Below are 17,643 nucleotides of genomic sequence, written 5' to 3' on the forward strand. Positions count from 1 at the left end.
TAGATAGATAGATAGATAGATAGATAGATAGATAGATAGATAGATAGATAGATAGATAGATAGATAGATAGATAGATAGATAGATAGATAGATAGATAGATAGATAGATAGATAGATAGATAGATAGATAGATAGATAGATAGATAGATAGATAGATAGATAGATAGATAGATAGATAGATAGATAGATAGATAGATAGATAGATGTACCCCTCAAAATTCAGTAACAATACCATATACAGAATTCAGTACACAACTGCACCCATATTTGATTGATACCAAACTAGAGAGAATACTATATCCCAGTCATTTCAGACTCTAGTCATAATATTGAACTTTGGACTAAAAAAAAAACAAGTTTGACCTTTTGATTTATACAAAAAAAAAATAGTACATCTGTGGCATGTTTCAAATAGATCTTTATCTTAGATTAATCTCTACTCAAAAAGGAACAAAGTAATGTTGTTATATTACCTGTGCATTGTTTCAACCAGATGCCCACCAGATGCCCACATTGATAAGACATTTAAAAATTACCTTTTGACTACAGAAGTATTGTGTTTTATTTGCTTGTTTGCTATTATTGTCCCCCCCCTTCTTTAAATGTAATTCCTTTCACCTTGTGCCATCTTTGCAGTAAATGAGAAAGAAGGAGCACTCCTGCTACATTATTCCCAAGACTGCTCTGGAACATGCATCCTCCACGGTGTTTCAGATGTTGACAAACCCATATGGTATACTACTAATCTTGATCGATGCCCACCACCGTGAACACTACTCACACTGTAGAGGGTAATGAAATGTAGAAACACAGCGTTTCACAGAAATCAACACAGTGATCTCTAAGCCGAACACACGCCAGCGCAGAATCAGAGCGGCGAGTCAAATGATTTGCGTCATATGCCATCTGTAGCACAAACAAAGTGCCAGCCGATGCATGTCAAATATGCAAAACGCCAGTCTGCAGCTTTTTTTTTTTAACTAAAGAAAATGTGAGTCTGTAGGAGCGCCAATGCTGAAGAATAGAACAGTATTCTGAGCTGTAGACGCGCATCGACTGGAGGTTTGAAGGATTGGAGGTTTTATATCAGAATTAATAGGCGTTCCCTTCTTGACAGGCATCAGTCAAGGCCAGTGTGCTCTGGCCTTTATGTGTTATGAGTGATCTCACGGGCGGCACAGTGGCACAGTGGTTAGCGTGGTCGCCTCACAGCAAGAAGGTCCTGGGTTCAACCTTGGGGGTCATTCCGGGTTGTCCCCTGTGTGGAGTTTGCATGTTCTCCCTGTGTCTGCGTGGGTTTCCTGCGGGTGCTCCGGTTTCCTCCCACAGTCCAAAGACATGCAGGTCAGCTGAATCGGCTGTACTAAATTGTGCCTAGGTGTGAATGTGTGTGTGTGTGGGCCCTGTGATGCTCTGGCGGCCTGTTCAGGGTGTCTCCCCACCTGCCGCCCAATGACTGTTGGGATAGGCTCCAGCATCCCCGCGACCCTGAGAGCAGGATAAGCAGTTTGGATTATGGATGGATGGATGGATGGATGGATGGATGGAGTGATCTCATGACTAGTGTTGTTCCCCCACTTGGAATAACGGTGCAGAAAGTGTTCGAGCTCTAAATATAGAGCACCGAGAACAACCTGATGACGCTCATAGAAATGTCTGCGTGGGTCCAGTATGCTATTCACAGGGTTCCTTTCAGTGCTGGTATATAATGGGAACCTTGGTACTCATATTGGTGGAGCTATTCTCCACACAGACTCCTTTTGCTGAATGGGATGGGATTTGTTGTGTCTGTTCTTGTTTTTTTTTTTTTTTCTGGCATGTCCCGGGACTCCTGCTCATCGTTGAGGGCTTCATTAGCCAGGGATGGGAGGTGGCAACTGAGAAAGAACAGCTGTTTAGCTAACCACCAGTGTTGTTAGCCAGCCTTCTCCGTATGCCTAAGCCCGTCCCCTAGCTGCTAATAGAATGCTCATTAGGGGAGGGGAGGGAGGCTTGATGGGAAACGGTGCCACAGTGCTGTGGCCTTACCTGCTATGTGTATACCTCCTCTCCCTCTGGTCTCTATTAAAGAGCTGCACAGAACAGACCTTTTCTCTGTGGATCAACTACCTATCCAGCCCATCTTGACCTCTGACCCTGAATCCTCAGGATTGCAAGGGGTGTATGGGTACCTGAGTTTTCCTTGGAGGCCATTGGCAGTGTCTTACACCAGAACATGGCCGACTAACATGGCTTCTCTCTCTCTCGCTCTCTCTGTCACTCTCTCTCTTCTCTTATCTCACTGTATCTGGTTGTGTCCAGACAAGGCACACGCAGCGATACAAGATTACAAGGCCCCAGAAAAGAGATACCTTCTGCTTTGAGCAGTGGCGAGAGAGGTTGTTTTTTTTTTGTTTACCTCTAAGCAGTGTGGTAAATTATTCAAGAGATGTAGATTCTGCTGCTTCATTCTGACAGGAACGCATAAGTACAAGTCTATTTCTATGTGTCAAAGCTTATGAAGCTGGCAAGCAGGATGGAGAGCTGGCGACATCTGACGTGACGGCACTGTGAATTTCCGATGGTGTTCGTAGGCACTGCTACAGATCAGAGCCAAAACTCTGCAAGAAATCTCAGCCAACTCACATCCCTATCTGGGAGAGGTATGAGCTGTGATTGCTGAAAATTCACATGGGGGACATTTTTCACCATTGAAATACCTCGCATAGTCAACACGTGCCTGACGCTGACATCCTTCATTTGTAGACGCAGGGAAATAAAGTACCCAGCATGGTGAAGAAGACCGTGGCAGAGATCAGCACATTGCAAAACCGCTGTGCCCTTAGTCTTTCAAATCCCAACGACTGTAGATTCTGCTGTCATGTGCAAATGTGTTCTTGAATAACATACGGTGAATAATATCACCTGAAAAGGAGCATCAATAAAAGATGAGCATTACACAGCCCTACGACAGCACTAAACTTGTGAGTAGTGATGTTGAGAACAATACTTAAGTATGACTAAAGAGTTTATCTACTGCCAATCTATCTCACAGTATATACACTGTTTTTTTTCCACAATCAGAAGAATAAAACCAAAACACAGTGCCCCATATGTAAATTCTCCGTTTGTATGTCAGTTTGGTTGCAGTCCTTTCTTTGACTGGGACTGAATGGAAGCCTGTGACCGAAATGATGCACTGCACACTGTTGCCTTTTGGCTCGCGAGTGTCATTCTCACGTGTGGTGGAAAAGAATATCTATTGACGAGATGTATGTCAAGTCTAGTAACGCTAGGCACTGTTGAATACACGCTAGACTGACACTGAGAAAGCAAAGGCTGCTGGAGTCCCTACACTGACATGCGTTCCCAACACATGCATTTATTCAGGCACACATACACACACAATGGCACTTCTTCATTGGCCTTCATCAGTATTGCAAATGCATGCATACAATAACACGAACACACCTTATGAACATGCAGCACACTGATACGCAGCTCTGGATATTGCAGGTCCCGCCCCATGGGATAGATCTGAATTAGCGGTAGGCCTGAGTAAATATTCCCCTATACGTAGCTTACCTCAGCTGAGCATCGCACACATAAGACATTCAAACACAAGCTTACACACGTGCTGCATGCACACACGCGCACACACACAGACACAGACACAGACACACACACACACACACACACACACACACACACACACACACACACACATACCACAGACAAAAACACAGCATCCACATGGAGATATGATTCTATATGCTCTCCAGGGGATTCCATGTGGCTACAGCTGTGTGCCTACTGGCACTGGCAGTAAGAGAAAAGAGGGCGAGAGAGAGAGAGAGTGAGAGAGAGAAAGGGGGGGAGTATTTGGAGAGATAGGTAAAGGGGCAGATTATGGCGGAAGGCATGCTATCATGGAAATTGAACGCAAACAAGTAAAGGGAAACTGTGTACTCGCATGGCCATGATCTTTTTCTATCTTTTTTATTTTTTTCATTTTTTCTCCTCCACTGCCTACAGCCTGGTTTGAATGTATAAGACCGATAATCTGAGCTGTGATCGCTGAGGCGGAAAGGCAACTATTGAATGCCTTTTCCTCCAATCCCTCAATAGGGCCGTCTGGGACATACTGCTTCACAAGGACTGAAAGTTCACCTGAACGCACCCACACACGCACCCGCACCCACACACGCACGCACGCACACGCAAACTCAAAACATGCACACGTCCGCACAAAGGAAACAAACGCGGTTGTGCGAGCGGTCTCACAAGAACAAATAAACACAAAACATGCACCATGCATGCCCGTTCAAACACACCAGAGCACACAGTGAATGAGGACTGGGAGGGGAGTCGACTCTTCGCTCCCTGATCTGGTGCCGCGGCCTCAGTCTGTCGCTCTGTGCTTTGCTCCCGACATCACTGCTCCTGCTCTTTGCAGCCAGCACAACTTTTGGTTTGGAGGCAGCGAGGAAACCGTCCTCCACCAACCATTTGGCTTTTTCAGAGATTGATGAAAAAGACTGGGGGGCAAAAAAATGCAGCACATTCTTCTCTGCCAGAATTGAAATCGGTTGGAGCGTTGCTACTACTAAAGGTGACTATATGGCTAGTTCTTGTTTTTGATGAGGTTGACACCACGCCAGACACTGCGATGTTTTCTGTCATACCATTTTTTTTAATGTAGGACTCAATATAATACATGAGTGTTCCAAATGGAGGCAGAGCAATATATATTAATTACTTGTGTAATATGGTTTGTGACAGTATCAATCTGTTATCATCTGGCTACACCAATGAGTGAAATTAACTGTCACTTTTCCAATATCAGCCAAGTCATCTCTAGTTTTATTTTCCCTGAGAGATCTTGATTACAGCGTTCAGTTTTTTAATAGTGCTTTGATGAGAGTGACCGATAATTCAATAATTGAGAGGTTGACTAAATGATTTCACATCGTATTGATGACACTGTGGGATTACAGCTTTGTCATTTTAGGTTTACTTTTTCACAGCCAGAAAGATTAAAAAAAAAAAATCAAATATCAGAAGCACTCACTTGGAACAGGAGTGTCGGGCGCGATGCGGGCTTCAGAAAAGAATGGCAGCGCAGCTATATATCATGACCTCACAAGGTTCATGTATATTTAACAGGCCCTGCCAGATGCAGCCCTGGAATTGGTGGCAGTGTGTTGGCTAGCAATCTCTCTCAGTGAGCTCACAGAAATTAGATTTCATCTCAGACCCCAAATCTAATACACAGGCTTATATTTACTTGGAGTTGCAGAGTATTGTAAGCCAATATGACCCCTATGGTGGGGCTTCAGAGCTGTGCAAAATACAGTTTAATGAAAATGCTTTCAGCCAACAGTTCCGAAAGCCATCAAAGCCTCTTCGCCATGCTCAAAATGTAGTTGTATGATACCCTGATGCCTTAACTATGTAGTGGCTCGGTCATAAAACTGAAATGCTTCATAAAGCTATTGGGGGGCAAAAATACCCCACAATAGGTTCTTTCCCTTTCATACACGCAGTATAAATCAAACCGCTGTCGAAGCAGTGTGAAGGATTGTTCACAGAGGAAGTTAAGGTCATAGGAGAGCTCAGATGGGCATGTTAATTCACCATTAGTCACCTGCAATTGCCCAAAAAGAGTTTTTAAGATATTTGCCGGAGCATATCCTGAGATCTTTTGGTTGTTTTATGTTTAAAGAAGAAATATATTGGTAGAACAATTAATAGCAAACCATGATTTTAAAGAAAATGCCATTATGTTCACTCTGGAAAACAAGGTAAAGTTAAATGAAACTCATCAATCACATTCAGACTATATAACCCTGGCCTAATCTTATCAGCAAACTATCCAAACACGGGAAATTCCGTATTACTGATGAGCAATTTAGTGGATTGATGCAATAAAGTCGCTCACTGTGTACTATACTGACAGAGAATTCGGTGCTCTCCTGCTCACAGAAACCTTCCCACAGTGCCTACACGTACCAGAATGCATTGGTGTGTGCTAGCGTCTGTATTGTTGTCTATAAAATCCTCTGCGCTGGCGTCGTGTGAAGTCATTTCCACCATCGGAAATGTATGTTAGCCGAGAGAGCGAGGACGTGTTTTTAAACAGCGTGTTCAGAGTAGATTAGAGCAGTGTTTCCCAACCCAGTCCTCATGGACCCCCTATCCTGCAGATTTTCATTGTAACCCTGCATAGGTAGCCCTGCTTGTACTTACTCAACCAATCATCTCACAACACTTAATTATGCAAGGTGTGACATAAGGTCTGACATAATTCATTGCTGATTGGTTGAATAATTACAAACAGGTACCTATTCAGGGTTGCAAAGAAAATCTGCAGGATAGGGGGTCCTTGAGATGCAGAAACAATCAGGAACGACTGCAGGCGTTCTTTCATGTGCTATCCCAGTTGTAGTTAAGGGTGAAAATCTTTTTCTTTTTTGCCTTTTTCCCCCTTTTTCTCTCCAGTTATACTTGGCCAATTACCCCATTCTTCCAAGTTGTCCCGGTCGCTACTCCACCCCCTCTGCCGATCCGGGGAGGGCTGCAGACTACCACGTCTCCTCCGATACATGTGGAGTCAGCAGCCGCTTCTTTTCACCTGACAGTGAAGAGTTTCACCAGGGGGATGTAGCGCGTGGGAGGATCACACTGTTCCCCCCAGTTCCCCCTCCCCCCCGAACAGGCACCCCAACCAACCAAAGGAGGCACTAGTGCAGCGACCAGGACACATACCCACAGCCGGCTTCCCACCCGCAGACACGGCCAATTGTGTCTGTAGGGACACCTGACCAAGCCAGAGATAACACAGGGATTCAAACTGGCGATCCCCGTGTTGGAATAAAACCAATTCTTCTGTTGTGCTTATCAGAGATGAAACAGTTGCATGAGTAATTATAAAGGCATTCAGATGCCTGTGTCTTCCTCAAGACAGATGCATAGTCGGAGTTAGCATTTCAAGTGCCTCTTATGCAAAGATCCTTGGCCTGCCTTGAATACATTCAAGAGACAAGGGCACCTAGTGAGGAATTTTAAGTCTTCTTGTTTGGTCTCCTCTCCTCTGTCCCCCTCCCTCGCCGATCTCACAATTCTCTTCTCTCTAAGTCCAACACCATGAGAATAGACTTGCCTGCAGCAAAACTCAACCATATGTCCGTTTGTTTGTTTTCCCAAGATGTATTTTCTACTTAGTAGCACAAATAAACGTGTCGTCACCACAGCTCATTGTTTTTGTTCAGAAGGGGCAGAAATTAGGGATCCCACATTATTGACCCTTCCGGTTTTAATACCAATTACTTAAGTCAACATCTCGGCAAATTGATGCATTTCCTAATCAAAATGGAAACACTGAAACGAGCGGCTTTAGTTTGGTTTGATGGAAATCAATGTTGCCGAATGCTGAGTTCAGATAGGCCACGCAAACAGCTCTTAATTGTTGGGATTTCCAGTTGACTTGATTTGCCCAAGTAGATTTGATGGAGCCTCTGTTGCCGGTGGATCTTTTCCAAAATGTTCTCATAGCAGGCCATGCCATAACCCAATTGTCACAATACGCACTTAACAGTGAGTGACTATGGTGGCTAGAGAGCTCTGCTACAGTAAATGTCTCAATGGGAGTGTACAGTATATGAAGCATGAGGGGGGGGAAGGCAGGAGTAGTGCACTATGGGGATAGGATGTGTGACAGCGGTGCTGCTCTCTCTTCCCTGTGCCTCTCTCAGCACACTCCATAGAGTTCACATACAAGCATGCCTTCACACACACACACACACACACACACACACACACACACACACACACACACACAACAGGAAGTAAATAAAGGCGCAAATGCTCACGTGTAAGCACTGAAACACACATACATTCCAAAGTGAAAACACACACACACACACACACACACACACACACACACACACACACACACACACACACACACACACACACAAACACATGAATGCACTGATAAGCAAACACACAGAGGCTCACACACACACCTCCACCAGCCCTCCACAGCAGGTAATTCCACTGTGGGGTGATGGGATCACATCAGCAGCCCTGTCCCATCCCACGCCTGAGCTTCACTCTCAATTTTTAATGTGTGCTAGAGTGAGGCGAGGCTAGGCATATCCATCCTATTTTTGTCCACTGTTTGCATGGCGTGCCGCCTTGAATTAGACCCGAGCTCATGTGGCTTCTGGCTGCGGGGCTACTGGCACAATGGGCAGGGTCGGGAACAGTGGTGTTGGACATGGTGGGACAGAAACACTCAGTGACACAGGCACAGCCAGCAGAATATGTTAGCACTGCTGGAGCTCATGGCCAGCCTGGCATTATTACGCCTGGTACATCAGCTTATAAACACAGAAGGCAGCGACTGCTGTGACCGTTGTGACCATTGCACCTAAAATGGACCAGTAATGGGGGTCATGCTAATAAGAAGGACAGGTTAATTTGGAGCAGGGCACGAGAATTACAGCCCATGCAGGGGAAAATATACAAATATTTATATTTTTAATCTCCCCCAGTCTCTCCTCTGGTTCATTAATAATGGTTTAGATTAAAAGAGATGTTGATGTTCTTGGTCAAGAAAAAAAAAGGCCGCTGCCTACGATGTGCTCTACATCTGGTGCCTAATGAGCTTCATAAATTATGTGTCAGTCTGTATGAGCATGCATGTGTGTGTGTGTGTGTGTGTGTGTGTGTGTGTGTGTGTAGGTGCATGTGTGCTCACATATGTGTGTGAGTGGTACAGTAAATGTATATTACACTTTGCCTATGGCTATTTTTTTGTGTAGGCAATGGTGTGTGAGTGGGAATGCAGTCCCCTGGAGAGAGGATTGATATTTAGAGTGTGCACATGCAGCTAAGCGTTGTGTCCTTGCTATGTGTGCATGGATGTTGTGCACATTTTCTGCCTTTATATTTAAGCTACAAACAGATATGACGGAGGATATATTCTCTTTCTGAACCTGGTTCAAAGGCTGGTAAGAATGGTTAGAAAGCTACAGTAATAGAGAATGGCAAAAGGACCAGGGTAAGCAATTGTACAATTGTAAGCTTCCACCCACCTCCTGCTTTTTGCTGGGACGTGCGTATCCATCTCTCGCTCACTCTCCCCTTACCCCCACACAGCTAATTTGTTTCTGCAAGACTTAGACCGAGGCGTCTCGCTTTCTCTCTCTTTCTCCCTTTCTCTCTCTCTTTCCCCTGCCCTGGATCCCTTTTGAGTTGGGGATATATGCCCTGGCCATAATTTGTCTGTCACAATTGCAACTGCCCCCCGCTCGCATGACTTTCTTTGGCCCCCATCAAAAAATAGACTTTCAAGCCATCCGATCTGAGTGTCACAGGCAAGATGCCGCCAAGAATAGAAGCTTCCCTCCCATCCGAATGTCATGGAGGAATTGTCATATTTGTATGAGACTGTATTCTATTATTGGTTTTTTTTCTTTAATTTTTATTTTTATCCCTCCACGCTAGTCAGTTTTCACATCTGAGTCGCTCTTATGGAGCTGTCAATCAGATGCACTCTTTGTCTCCAGTCACTGCTTACTGAATACATAGAAACTGACCATCCATAGGGGCTGCTACAGATTGTGGATTGTCATTTTGAATAGGGGGTGTATATTTAGAAAGAGCACAAGTCAGATAGTTTTCCGTGATACTATGCAGATTAGCAAGCAGCTGCTCACACGGTAGTCAACAGCATTCTGTTATTTCTCCTCTTAAAATTAGCTTCATTGGGAGCTAAAAGGCGCTAATTATTCCCTCTCAGCATGCTGATGTGAAATCTATTTGTGGACTCTGTACAAGTGGGGAGAGGAAATCAGAAAACATCTTTAACGACTTGTCTCATCTAATGAGATTAGCAGAGCCGCTTACACAGTCGTGACATGAAGATACACACAGATAACCCTGTAATAACTCATTATTCTTCCCATTTCCACATCAACGCCTAGTCAGGGCTCATTGACAGTATGAGTTGTTGTGCGTACACAGCTATCAGGCCAATCTAGGTGCTGCAGTGGTGTGGAGCAAGCACGGTGAATACAGCCCCACATGCCACAGCACACAAGAAGCAGTCTGCCCGGCTCTGCTCTAGTCTGCTCTTAAGATGCTACAGCATTAGTGCCACATGCATGAGTGCAAATGGAAGAAAATGCACTGTGCACGCTTCCTTTTGCTTCAACTTGGCAGGGGGAAAGGGATAGCAGTTAGTAGTGTGTGTGTGTGTGTGTGTGTGTGCATGTGTGTGCATGCACTGCTTTGAATTTCCACAGAATGCAAATGCTAAATAAGGGATGAGGCAGTAAAGGCATTTTCTAAGCATGCTTTTGGCCCACCAACAGTGAAAAAATAATACAAAATCATTTTTGACAGGTCTCCTCCGGCCTCTGTTGAAGCACTCCAATTCTGATAGGGAATGGTCAACGAATGGTCGGCAAATGACTGAAGGAGTGAGTCACATTCAGCAGTACAGTTCAACACACTTGTATCTATGCTGTTGTGCACTGAAGCTGTTCTGACATCAAACTGGTTTTGTACACACTTACGGTGAAAACTTTTAGCAGCAGCAGGAGCTGGTATTGTCATTTTAGTCGGCTTTTCTATCCCATGGCTGACTATGCTTTCTGATCTACTTTATCCTAAGCCATCTGACTTATGAAGCAGGTTAAAACAAACACTAAGAACTGTTTTTGCAAATGGTATTTGAACCAGATCTGGCATACATGCATTTAATTAGCAGCAATTTTGATGAGGAGAAGTGATGGCCCGGTGCTGCTGTGCATGCAGACAGAGAAGGGCCAGTGAGTGTTTGATGCTAAGACCTGGAGTGTGTGGTATTGACCAGTGGATGTCACGTCATGATTAGTAGGAGATATCACACTCGCCGGGCCTCCAATGCACATCGATCCTGGAACCTGGGTGCAGCCTGTCATTGGGGTCATTTTTAGCTTCTCCTCTCTGCTCCCCTCCTCTCCACTCCCTCTGTCTCATCTACTCCAATGCACTTCTTCTGATACCATTGCCTCTCTTCTCCTTTCATCTCCTCTCTTCGCCGCTTTTCTTCACTCTCACAGCCACCGCCCATTTCCTTGCCTCCCACACCCCCATGGTCACACCCTCTTCTTTCCTCTCCTATCTTCTCCTACCATGTCTCTTTTCTTTTCTATCGCGCTCTCTTTTCTCCATTCCTTTCCCCTCCTCCTTCTCTCCTACCCTCATAGATCAAACTCTTTATCTGGCCTAAGTCACAGCCTGCAGGCAGCTACTATATGCCATCGCTACAGAGGCTGGAGCAGAGGTCCAATAGCTTCAAATAACACCATATAGCGCTAACATGAGGCATGTTGAAGCATGGTAGAAGTAAACACTGGCCCCTGAGACTCTGCTTCTATATGGATGTGATGGAACAAGAGTAAGACTCTCCTGTTTCAAAGTTCTCTGCACTTAAATAAAACAATGCAATAGGGTGCTACATAATGTGCAAGATGTGCTGAAGTCATGAAGCATGTGTATATTGGGTATTCTGATTGGCGCAAAAATAAATCATTGAATTTCTGGTTGAAAAAAGTCCATATTATACGTCAAATACATTCGTGTAAAAGCTAGGCCACCTAACAAGTTCAGCTCAGAATAGGAATAAGGAATCAGGAACACTATTTGAAACGAAAACGTTTCCCCAACCCACAGTAGTGCAACATAAAGACAAGATCACATATCCAAAAACAACAAGAACTTCAAGAACACGTATATCCAAACTAACACATACATCCAAACTAAACAAAGAAAAAAAAAAATCACTGTCCAAGGGAATGAACGCCAGCCAGGATGACTGTCGGAACTGCCGGTCTGCATGGGCTAGCAGTTAGCTTAGCCAGCCTCGCTTCCGCGTCCTGTCAGACCACCCCTGGTGCTTCCACCTCGGGCACAGCTCCAGACAGGGCCGTGGTCCTTGGGCCCACCGGACGCAGCAGACCAGGCTCCCCCAGCCAATCCAACAACCTGCTCTCCCAGCCAGACACCCTCGACACACCTCCTCGCACTCCACACGATGACACCAAAAACACCACAGTCAACGCCAGGCGAGGCCGCCGCCAGACCGCCCTCGGTGTTATCGGAACTGCCGGTCTGCATGGGCTAGCAGTTAGCCTAGCCTGCCCCGCTTCCGCGTCGTGTCAGACCGCCCTCGGTGCCACCTCCCCGGTCGCAGCTCCAGGCAGGGCCGTGGTCCCTGGGCCCACAGGATGCAGCAGACCAAGCTCTCCCAGGCAATCCAGCGCCAGCTCTCCCAGCCATCAAACGAAAACACAAACTTTGACGCAGACATGGACAAAGACACTGCATGGACGGTACTGGGTGAGGCCGCCACAAAAGTGCACTCACACCATCATCTTCCCACACTGGTACTGGGTGAGGCTGCCACAAACGTGCATTCGCACCGTCATCTTCCCACACTGGTACTGGGTGAGGCCGCTGCAAACGTGAATTCGCGCCGCCATCTTCCCACACCGGAAGCAGGAATAGCTCTTGGATAGCAGATAAATGTTAAGCAAGGTAATGAGCTATGAAAGCAAGATGGCAAAAAAAATAATGCATAGCATGAATTTTAAGTGGTGTGACCTGGTTGGGCTATCTGATGTTATACTGCATTGTTGTTATTGCTGAAACATTCAAAGATGGGTAATAATAATAATAATAATAATAATAAATAAATCTTATATAGCGCTTATTTAACACTCAAAGTCGCTTAACAATAAACGGCGGTGAAACAACCACAGATAAACATAGCACAAACATACAGGGGTGGATGGGAAGGGGGGCTACGAGAGGGAGAAGGGCAGCCACACATGACGCTGGCAGTACTCTCCCACTTAAACAGATACAAAAGTGCAAGAAAAACAAAAATCAACAGCACCGTGGACGTTGATTTTCTGTAGAGGTTTACTCCCGTAGCCTATTCCTCTCCCGAGTTATCCACTAGGCAGTGACACTATTTAACCCATAGCTGGGGGGCTGGTTCGTGGGCATCAGGGAATATCCACACACCCCCTGCGTACCGCACGTCTAGGGGCCAGACCTCCTCCGAGTCCCTTGTAGCTCAGCAAGGGTCCAAGGTGTACCCAGTTACCGTGTGTCGCCACGAGGACGCACTACACAGGGCTTGCTGTTGGAGAGGCTATGTACTAGCAGGGAGAGACTTACGTGCTCGGCTCTCCTGTTCGCATTTCTGCCAGCCAGCGGTGAAGGTTGAGAGTGAGACGTGACAGGCACACAACACCACACCAACACACTAGACGCTTCACAACAGCCCCACTTCTTACACAAGAATGTCAGACACAAATGACATCCTGCCCATCTATGGATGTGCACATATACACCCACACAAATTAACACACCCACACATACGCACACACATTTACACACAAAAGACATTCTCTGGCTGACTGCTGATATCTGTTATCTTATAGTGTGGCCTTGTAGCCTCAAGGAAAACCAGGAAGCATATTCAGAGGCTCCTCCATTGTCTCAGAAATAACCACTTGGCCTTTCATGATACCGTCAGCATCGATTGGATGTTGATGAATCCAATGTTGAGCGGAAGTTTTAATGGAATGGAAAGACATTGCAGCTATTGTTAGGGGGTCGCCAGACCAGTGGCCAATTATCCATGGACTAATGCACGATCGTACCAGAAGCACTTCTGTTTAAGTGGATGCAGAGTGTGGTGGTCTGTAGCCATGGAGACGGCAGACTTAACTCTGTGTTATGTCTGCAAGTTGCCAAGGCTGCACAATTAGGCTCATTTCATAAGCATTTGTCTCCCAACCGCCATTAAATATCACAGGGGGCATCGTGAGATTCACCTGGCATCCATCATGTGTGAAACAATAACACAGAAGCTGAAAGTAAAGACTAGAGAGGAAGAAAAAAAAGAGACCAAGAAAGAGGATGAGAGCAAGAGATGAATACAGCAAAAGAGCGCGCGACGCGATTTATCGAGTGTGTCCAACCGAGCGGTAGCCTAACTGAAGGATAAGAGAAACGCTGCAACACAGGTTGTGTGCGTAGTTGGCGTGTCTGTGGAGATTTGCTTACAGGGAGGAGATGGTGGAGGTAAGATGGCTCAGAGGATTCAGACACCACTGAACGCAGGCTTATGTCTAATAATCAGCGGGAAAAGACTCAACACGGTCCCACAGCGAATGAGAGTGAGATAGGGAGAAAGAGATGCACAAGAGAGAGAGAGAGAGAAAGAGAGAAGATAGAAAAACAGGGGAAATGGAGGTTGGTGGCAAGGAAAAAAGCAAGTGCAAATTGTAGTCGGAGTAGCAGGAGAGAAAGAAGAAAGAGGGAGGGATGTCCCTGTGGCCACGTTATTGCTCTTGTGAAGCATGGCTTTTATGTGTATGAGAAGAATTTTGATAAGATTTTGCTGCTTTACATATTTTCACCCCTATTAGCTCTTAAAGCCGCATGAGAAATATTGTTTGGCAATATGAATCTGACGACCTCTGAAACGAGCCTTTGACAATCAGAACTTTCAAGGTCATCTGATCGAAGTGTAATTCCCACTGGGGTCTTGTTGACGGTGGTTGTTTTTTTTTGGATGACATTGCTAAGGTTGTGATCGTTTTTGCAGGATGAATTTTACAGTCGCGTATATCTCAGGACCAGACTGATAAAACCCCCTGTTGATGCTTCAGTGATTCTTACCAGCTGTTCCATATTACAAAGCAAAGTCATTTACAGCAACTACTGACAGCATCCATGTCAAGAAAGATAAACACCAGCTTAATATGCTCACATGTACATACACACAGGTGTGTGTGTGTGTGTGTGCACGCCTGAGTGTGCATGTGTGTGTATGTGTGTGTGCACACACACACATATGTACACATACATTCACAAAGATACCACTAATGATTTGAAGCACAGCTGTATCATGTTACTGTCTCTCCAGCTCTCCAGAGATAGAAGTTTCTGGAATGAAAATGACTGTAACACGCTCAGTGCCCTCACAAACCGATTACCAAATAGGGGCTGGGGATCAGTAAGCTGCATCAGGGAAAGAAAAAAAAAACTCTTGAACATCTTTAACAGTTTTTAAAATCCTCTCAAAAATGAAAAGCTATCCGTAGATAAATCACGGCCTTTGAACGTCTGTGTGTTCTTGCGTAAGTGTACACATCTGCGTCAGTGTGCGTGTGTAGAACGAAGGCACTACCCTATGCAGTGGTTTTAATACCCCAAGGTCAACACCCCCCCCCCCCCCATCGCCGGTGAATTATCTCCACGCCGCTCTACCAATCCGGGGTAGCGCTGCGCAGCCATTTAACGGGTGTCTGTCGAGGGGGCAGCGCGGTCGAGGTCGGCAAACCACAGCGCAGAGGCCGTCGCAGAGCGGTGCGGCGGCACTTTAGCGGGGACCCAATGAGTGATTACCTCGGAGCTCCAGTCATAATTCAGCATGACCTCAATCTGCCAGAAAAGCTATAGTTTGATGGATCTGCTCACAGTTTGGGTGTCGGGCTCTGGCATGTCAAACACAGGCAGATAAAGACGGGGCTATCTGTTGCCTTTTCAAAGCAAAACATGCCAGACACAAAGACAAGATGCACGGCGACGTTATTCTCGACAAATATAACGCGCTCACTTCCTGTTTCCTTACCATTCAAAGGGATGCTCTAATTCAAATCATTCTCTATCCAGTTGTTGTATTTGATACTGAAGACATAATAATGTCACAAACGGTTAGCCTCCATAAATAATGATGCATGTCATCCGTCAGTCCATTCATCATCATTGCGTCTTAGCAGTATGTGATAGTCACCCACGTGCACGTGCACACACACACACACACACACTCCGCCTCCCAGCCCAGTGTGGATAATTAGTGGATTCCCTCAGTAGGTGACAGAACCTGTGCTTCTCTCTCCCGTCTCTCTGACCTTCCCCGGTGAGGCTCCTACCACAGTGGGGCTCATCACACACAGCTCCAGTGCATATTTATTGGCACAGTGACAGCTCATGTGTACTGGATTTATCTGTTTCTCTATAAACAATAGTAAACCCTCAGTCGTTCATCCTCCCCCTCATCAGTCCAAAGCCCGGGATAAATCTCGTTGTCAACCTTGTTCCAGCCCCCTCGGCATCCAGCCATCTCGGGTCTCGGGGTACAAACAACTGTGGGTACGCAGCAATGGGACCAAGCCTAGTTTAATTCCCCCTGCTCTCCTCAATTATGGCAAAGTGATTCAATATATGTCTATATATGCCTCCAATCGCCTTGGCAATCATGGGAGCTACTAGGCTGGCAAATGTTTTCCTACAGCAACTTCTGATCAAAGGCGTTTAGAAAGGGGCTGTGGCACGGCAGACGGCATTGGGATTCAGGACAGACTCCTCGCGCCATGACTGGTGCTGTTTGCACGGCACAATTTGAGTTGAGATGTGGAGAGAAGCAATCCCACTAAAGAGGGAAGGGAGGGGAAGGGAGGGCATGGGAGGAGGAGAAGGGAGGGATGGTAGGATTAAGCCCCTGCCCCCTCTGCCTCCGGGCAGCCATCTTTCATCTCGTGGCCACCCCCCTAATGCTTTGAAGTGGGTGAAATCCTTGACATCTGCTTCCTCTCCCTGGGACACAGTATAGGCTACCATCCTGCAAAGACATACAGCCACTGGACAGCCTCATAGGGCAGCGCCAGGGCAGGGCCACAGACTGCTGACGGTCTCATTCACCGAGAATCAGACGTGCGAGACACAGACACACAGAGCCGAGCTCAATCATCACATGCCAGTTCACAGTAGTATGTGCAACCACACACACACACACACACACACACATACACAATGAAAATATATAAATACTGGACTAATGCTTATGCATATTTTGAAAACTTCACTGCCCACACAAAAATCACACATTTCCATTCAACTACGTACTCGTGTGCAAGATTGTGGAAGACACCGGTAAGCACACTTACCACAGGAACATTTCACAGTTCGGTGACCTAGACACATTCATTCAACTTACTACTTGAAAACAAATAAATGTAAATAGCTGAGTAAATAAACACTTCATCTTCGCCAGGCCAAAAAAATAAAATAAGCCCCCTGCTGCCTCTGATTAATACTACCAAAGTGATATATCTGGCACTTAAGTCGGCTGTTCACCTCATAAATACAAAGGCATGAACACAGCCACACGCGCCAAAAGTGAATCTTGGTGCAATGTGTCTCTGCTCACATCTATAGCTCAACTGTAAAGTTGCCTTATGATATGTCTCAACGATAAAGCACAATCCATTTTGGGGAACACATTCATCTACAGTGTCCTACAGCACTATGAAGAGGCTGCGTACATTTTCAGCATGTGTGGCCCCATCAGTAACCACTGGCTTTGGTTAGCTAGCACCATGTTCAACCCACTGCTTTGCCACTGCTTCTCCATAAGCATTTGAAAAATGTAAAACTGTAAAACTGTAAAGTGCCTCTTGCACATTTGAGACCATACATCATGGGGACAGATCTGTGGTATAGTTATGACAGAGTCTGGAGGGCACGGTGCCACGGCAGTGATATGAAGAACTAACCGAGACATAATTGTCAGAAGGACCTCCTCTCTAG

The 17,643-nt window shown here is 45.8% G+C and overlaps 1 protein-coding gene across 5 annotated transcripts in view; it reads left to right on the forward strand.

The window, feature by feature from the left end:
- nlgn3a (neuroligin 3a) overlaps positions 1–17,643 on the forward strand; it is a 159,440-nt gene that overhangs the window by 104,850 nt on the left and 36,947 nt on the right. For 4 of the 5 annotated variants that reach the window (XM_056273203.1, XM_056273178.1, XM_056273195.1 and 1 more), the window contains one exon: positions 8,848–8,861. In XM_056273203.1, the coding sequence (XP_056129178.1) occupies positions 8,848–8,861 (14 nt within the window). Of the gene's footprint in view, positions 1–8,847; positions 8,862–16,578; positions 16,593–17,643 lie in introns of all 5 variants that reach the window. The other variant, XM_056273211.1, reaches the window with a different exon arrangement.

This window comes from Lampris incognitus, chromosome 1, assembly GCF_029633865.1.
Source record: "Lampris incognitus isolate fLamInc1 chromosome 1, fLamInc1.hap2, whole genome shotgun sequence".
NCBI classification, from domain to species: domain Eukaryota; kingdom Metazoa; phylum Chordata; class Actinopteri; order Lampriformes; family Lampridae; genus Lampris; species Lampris incognitus.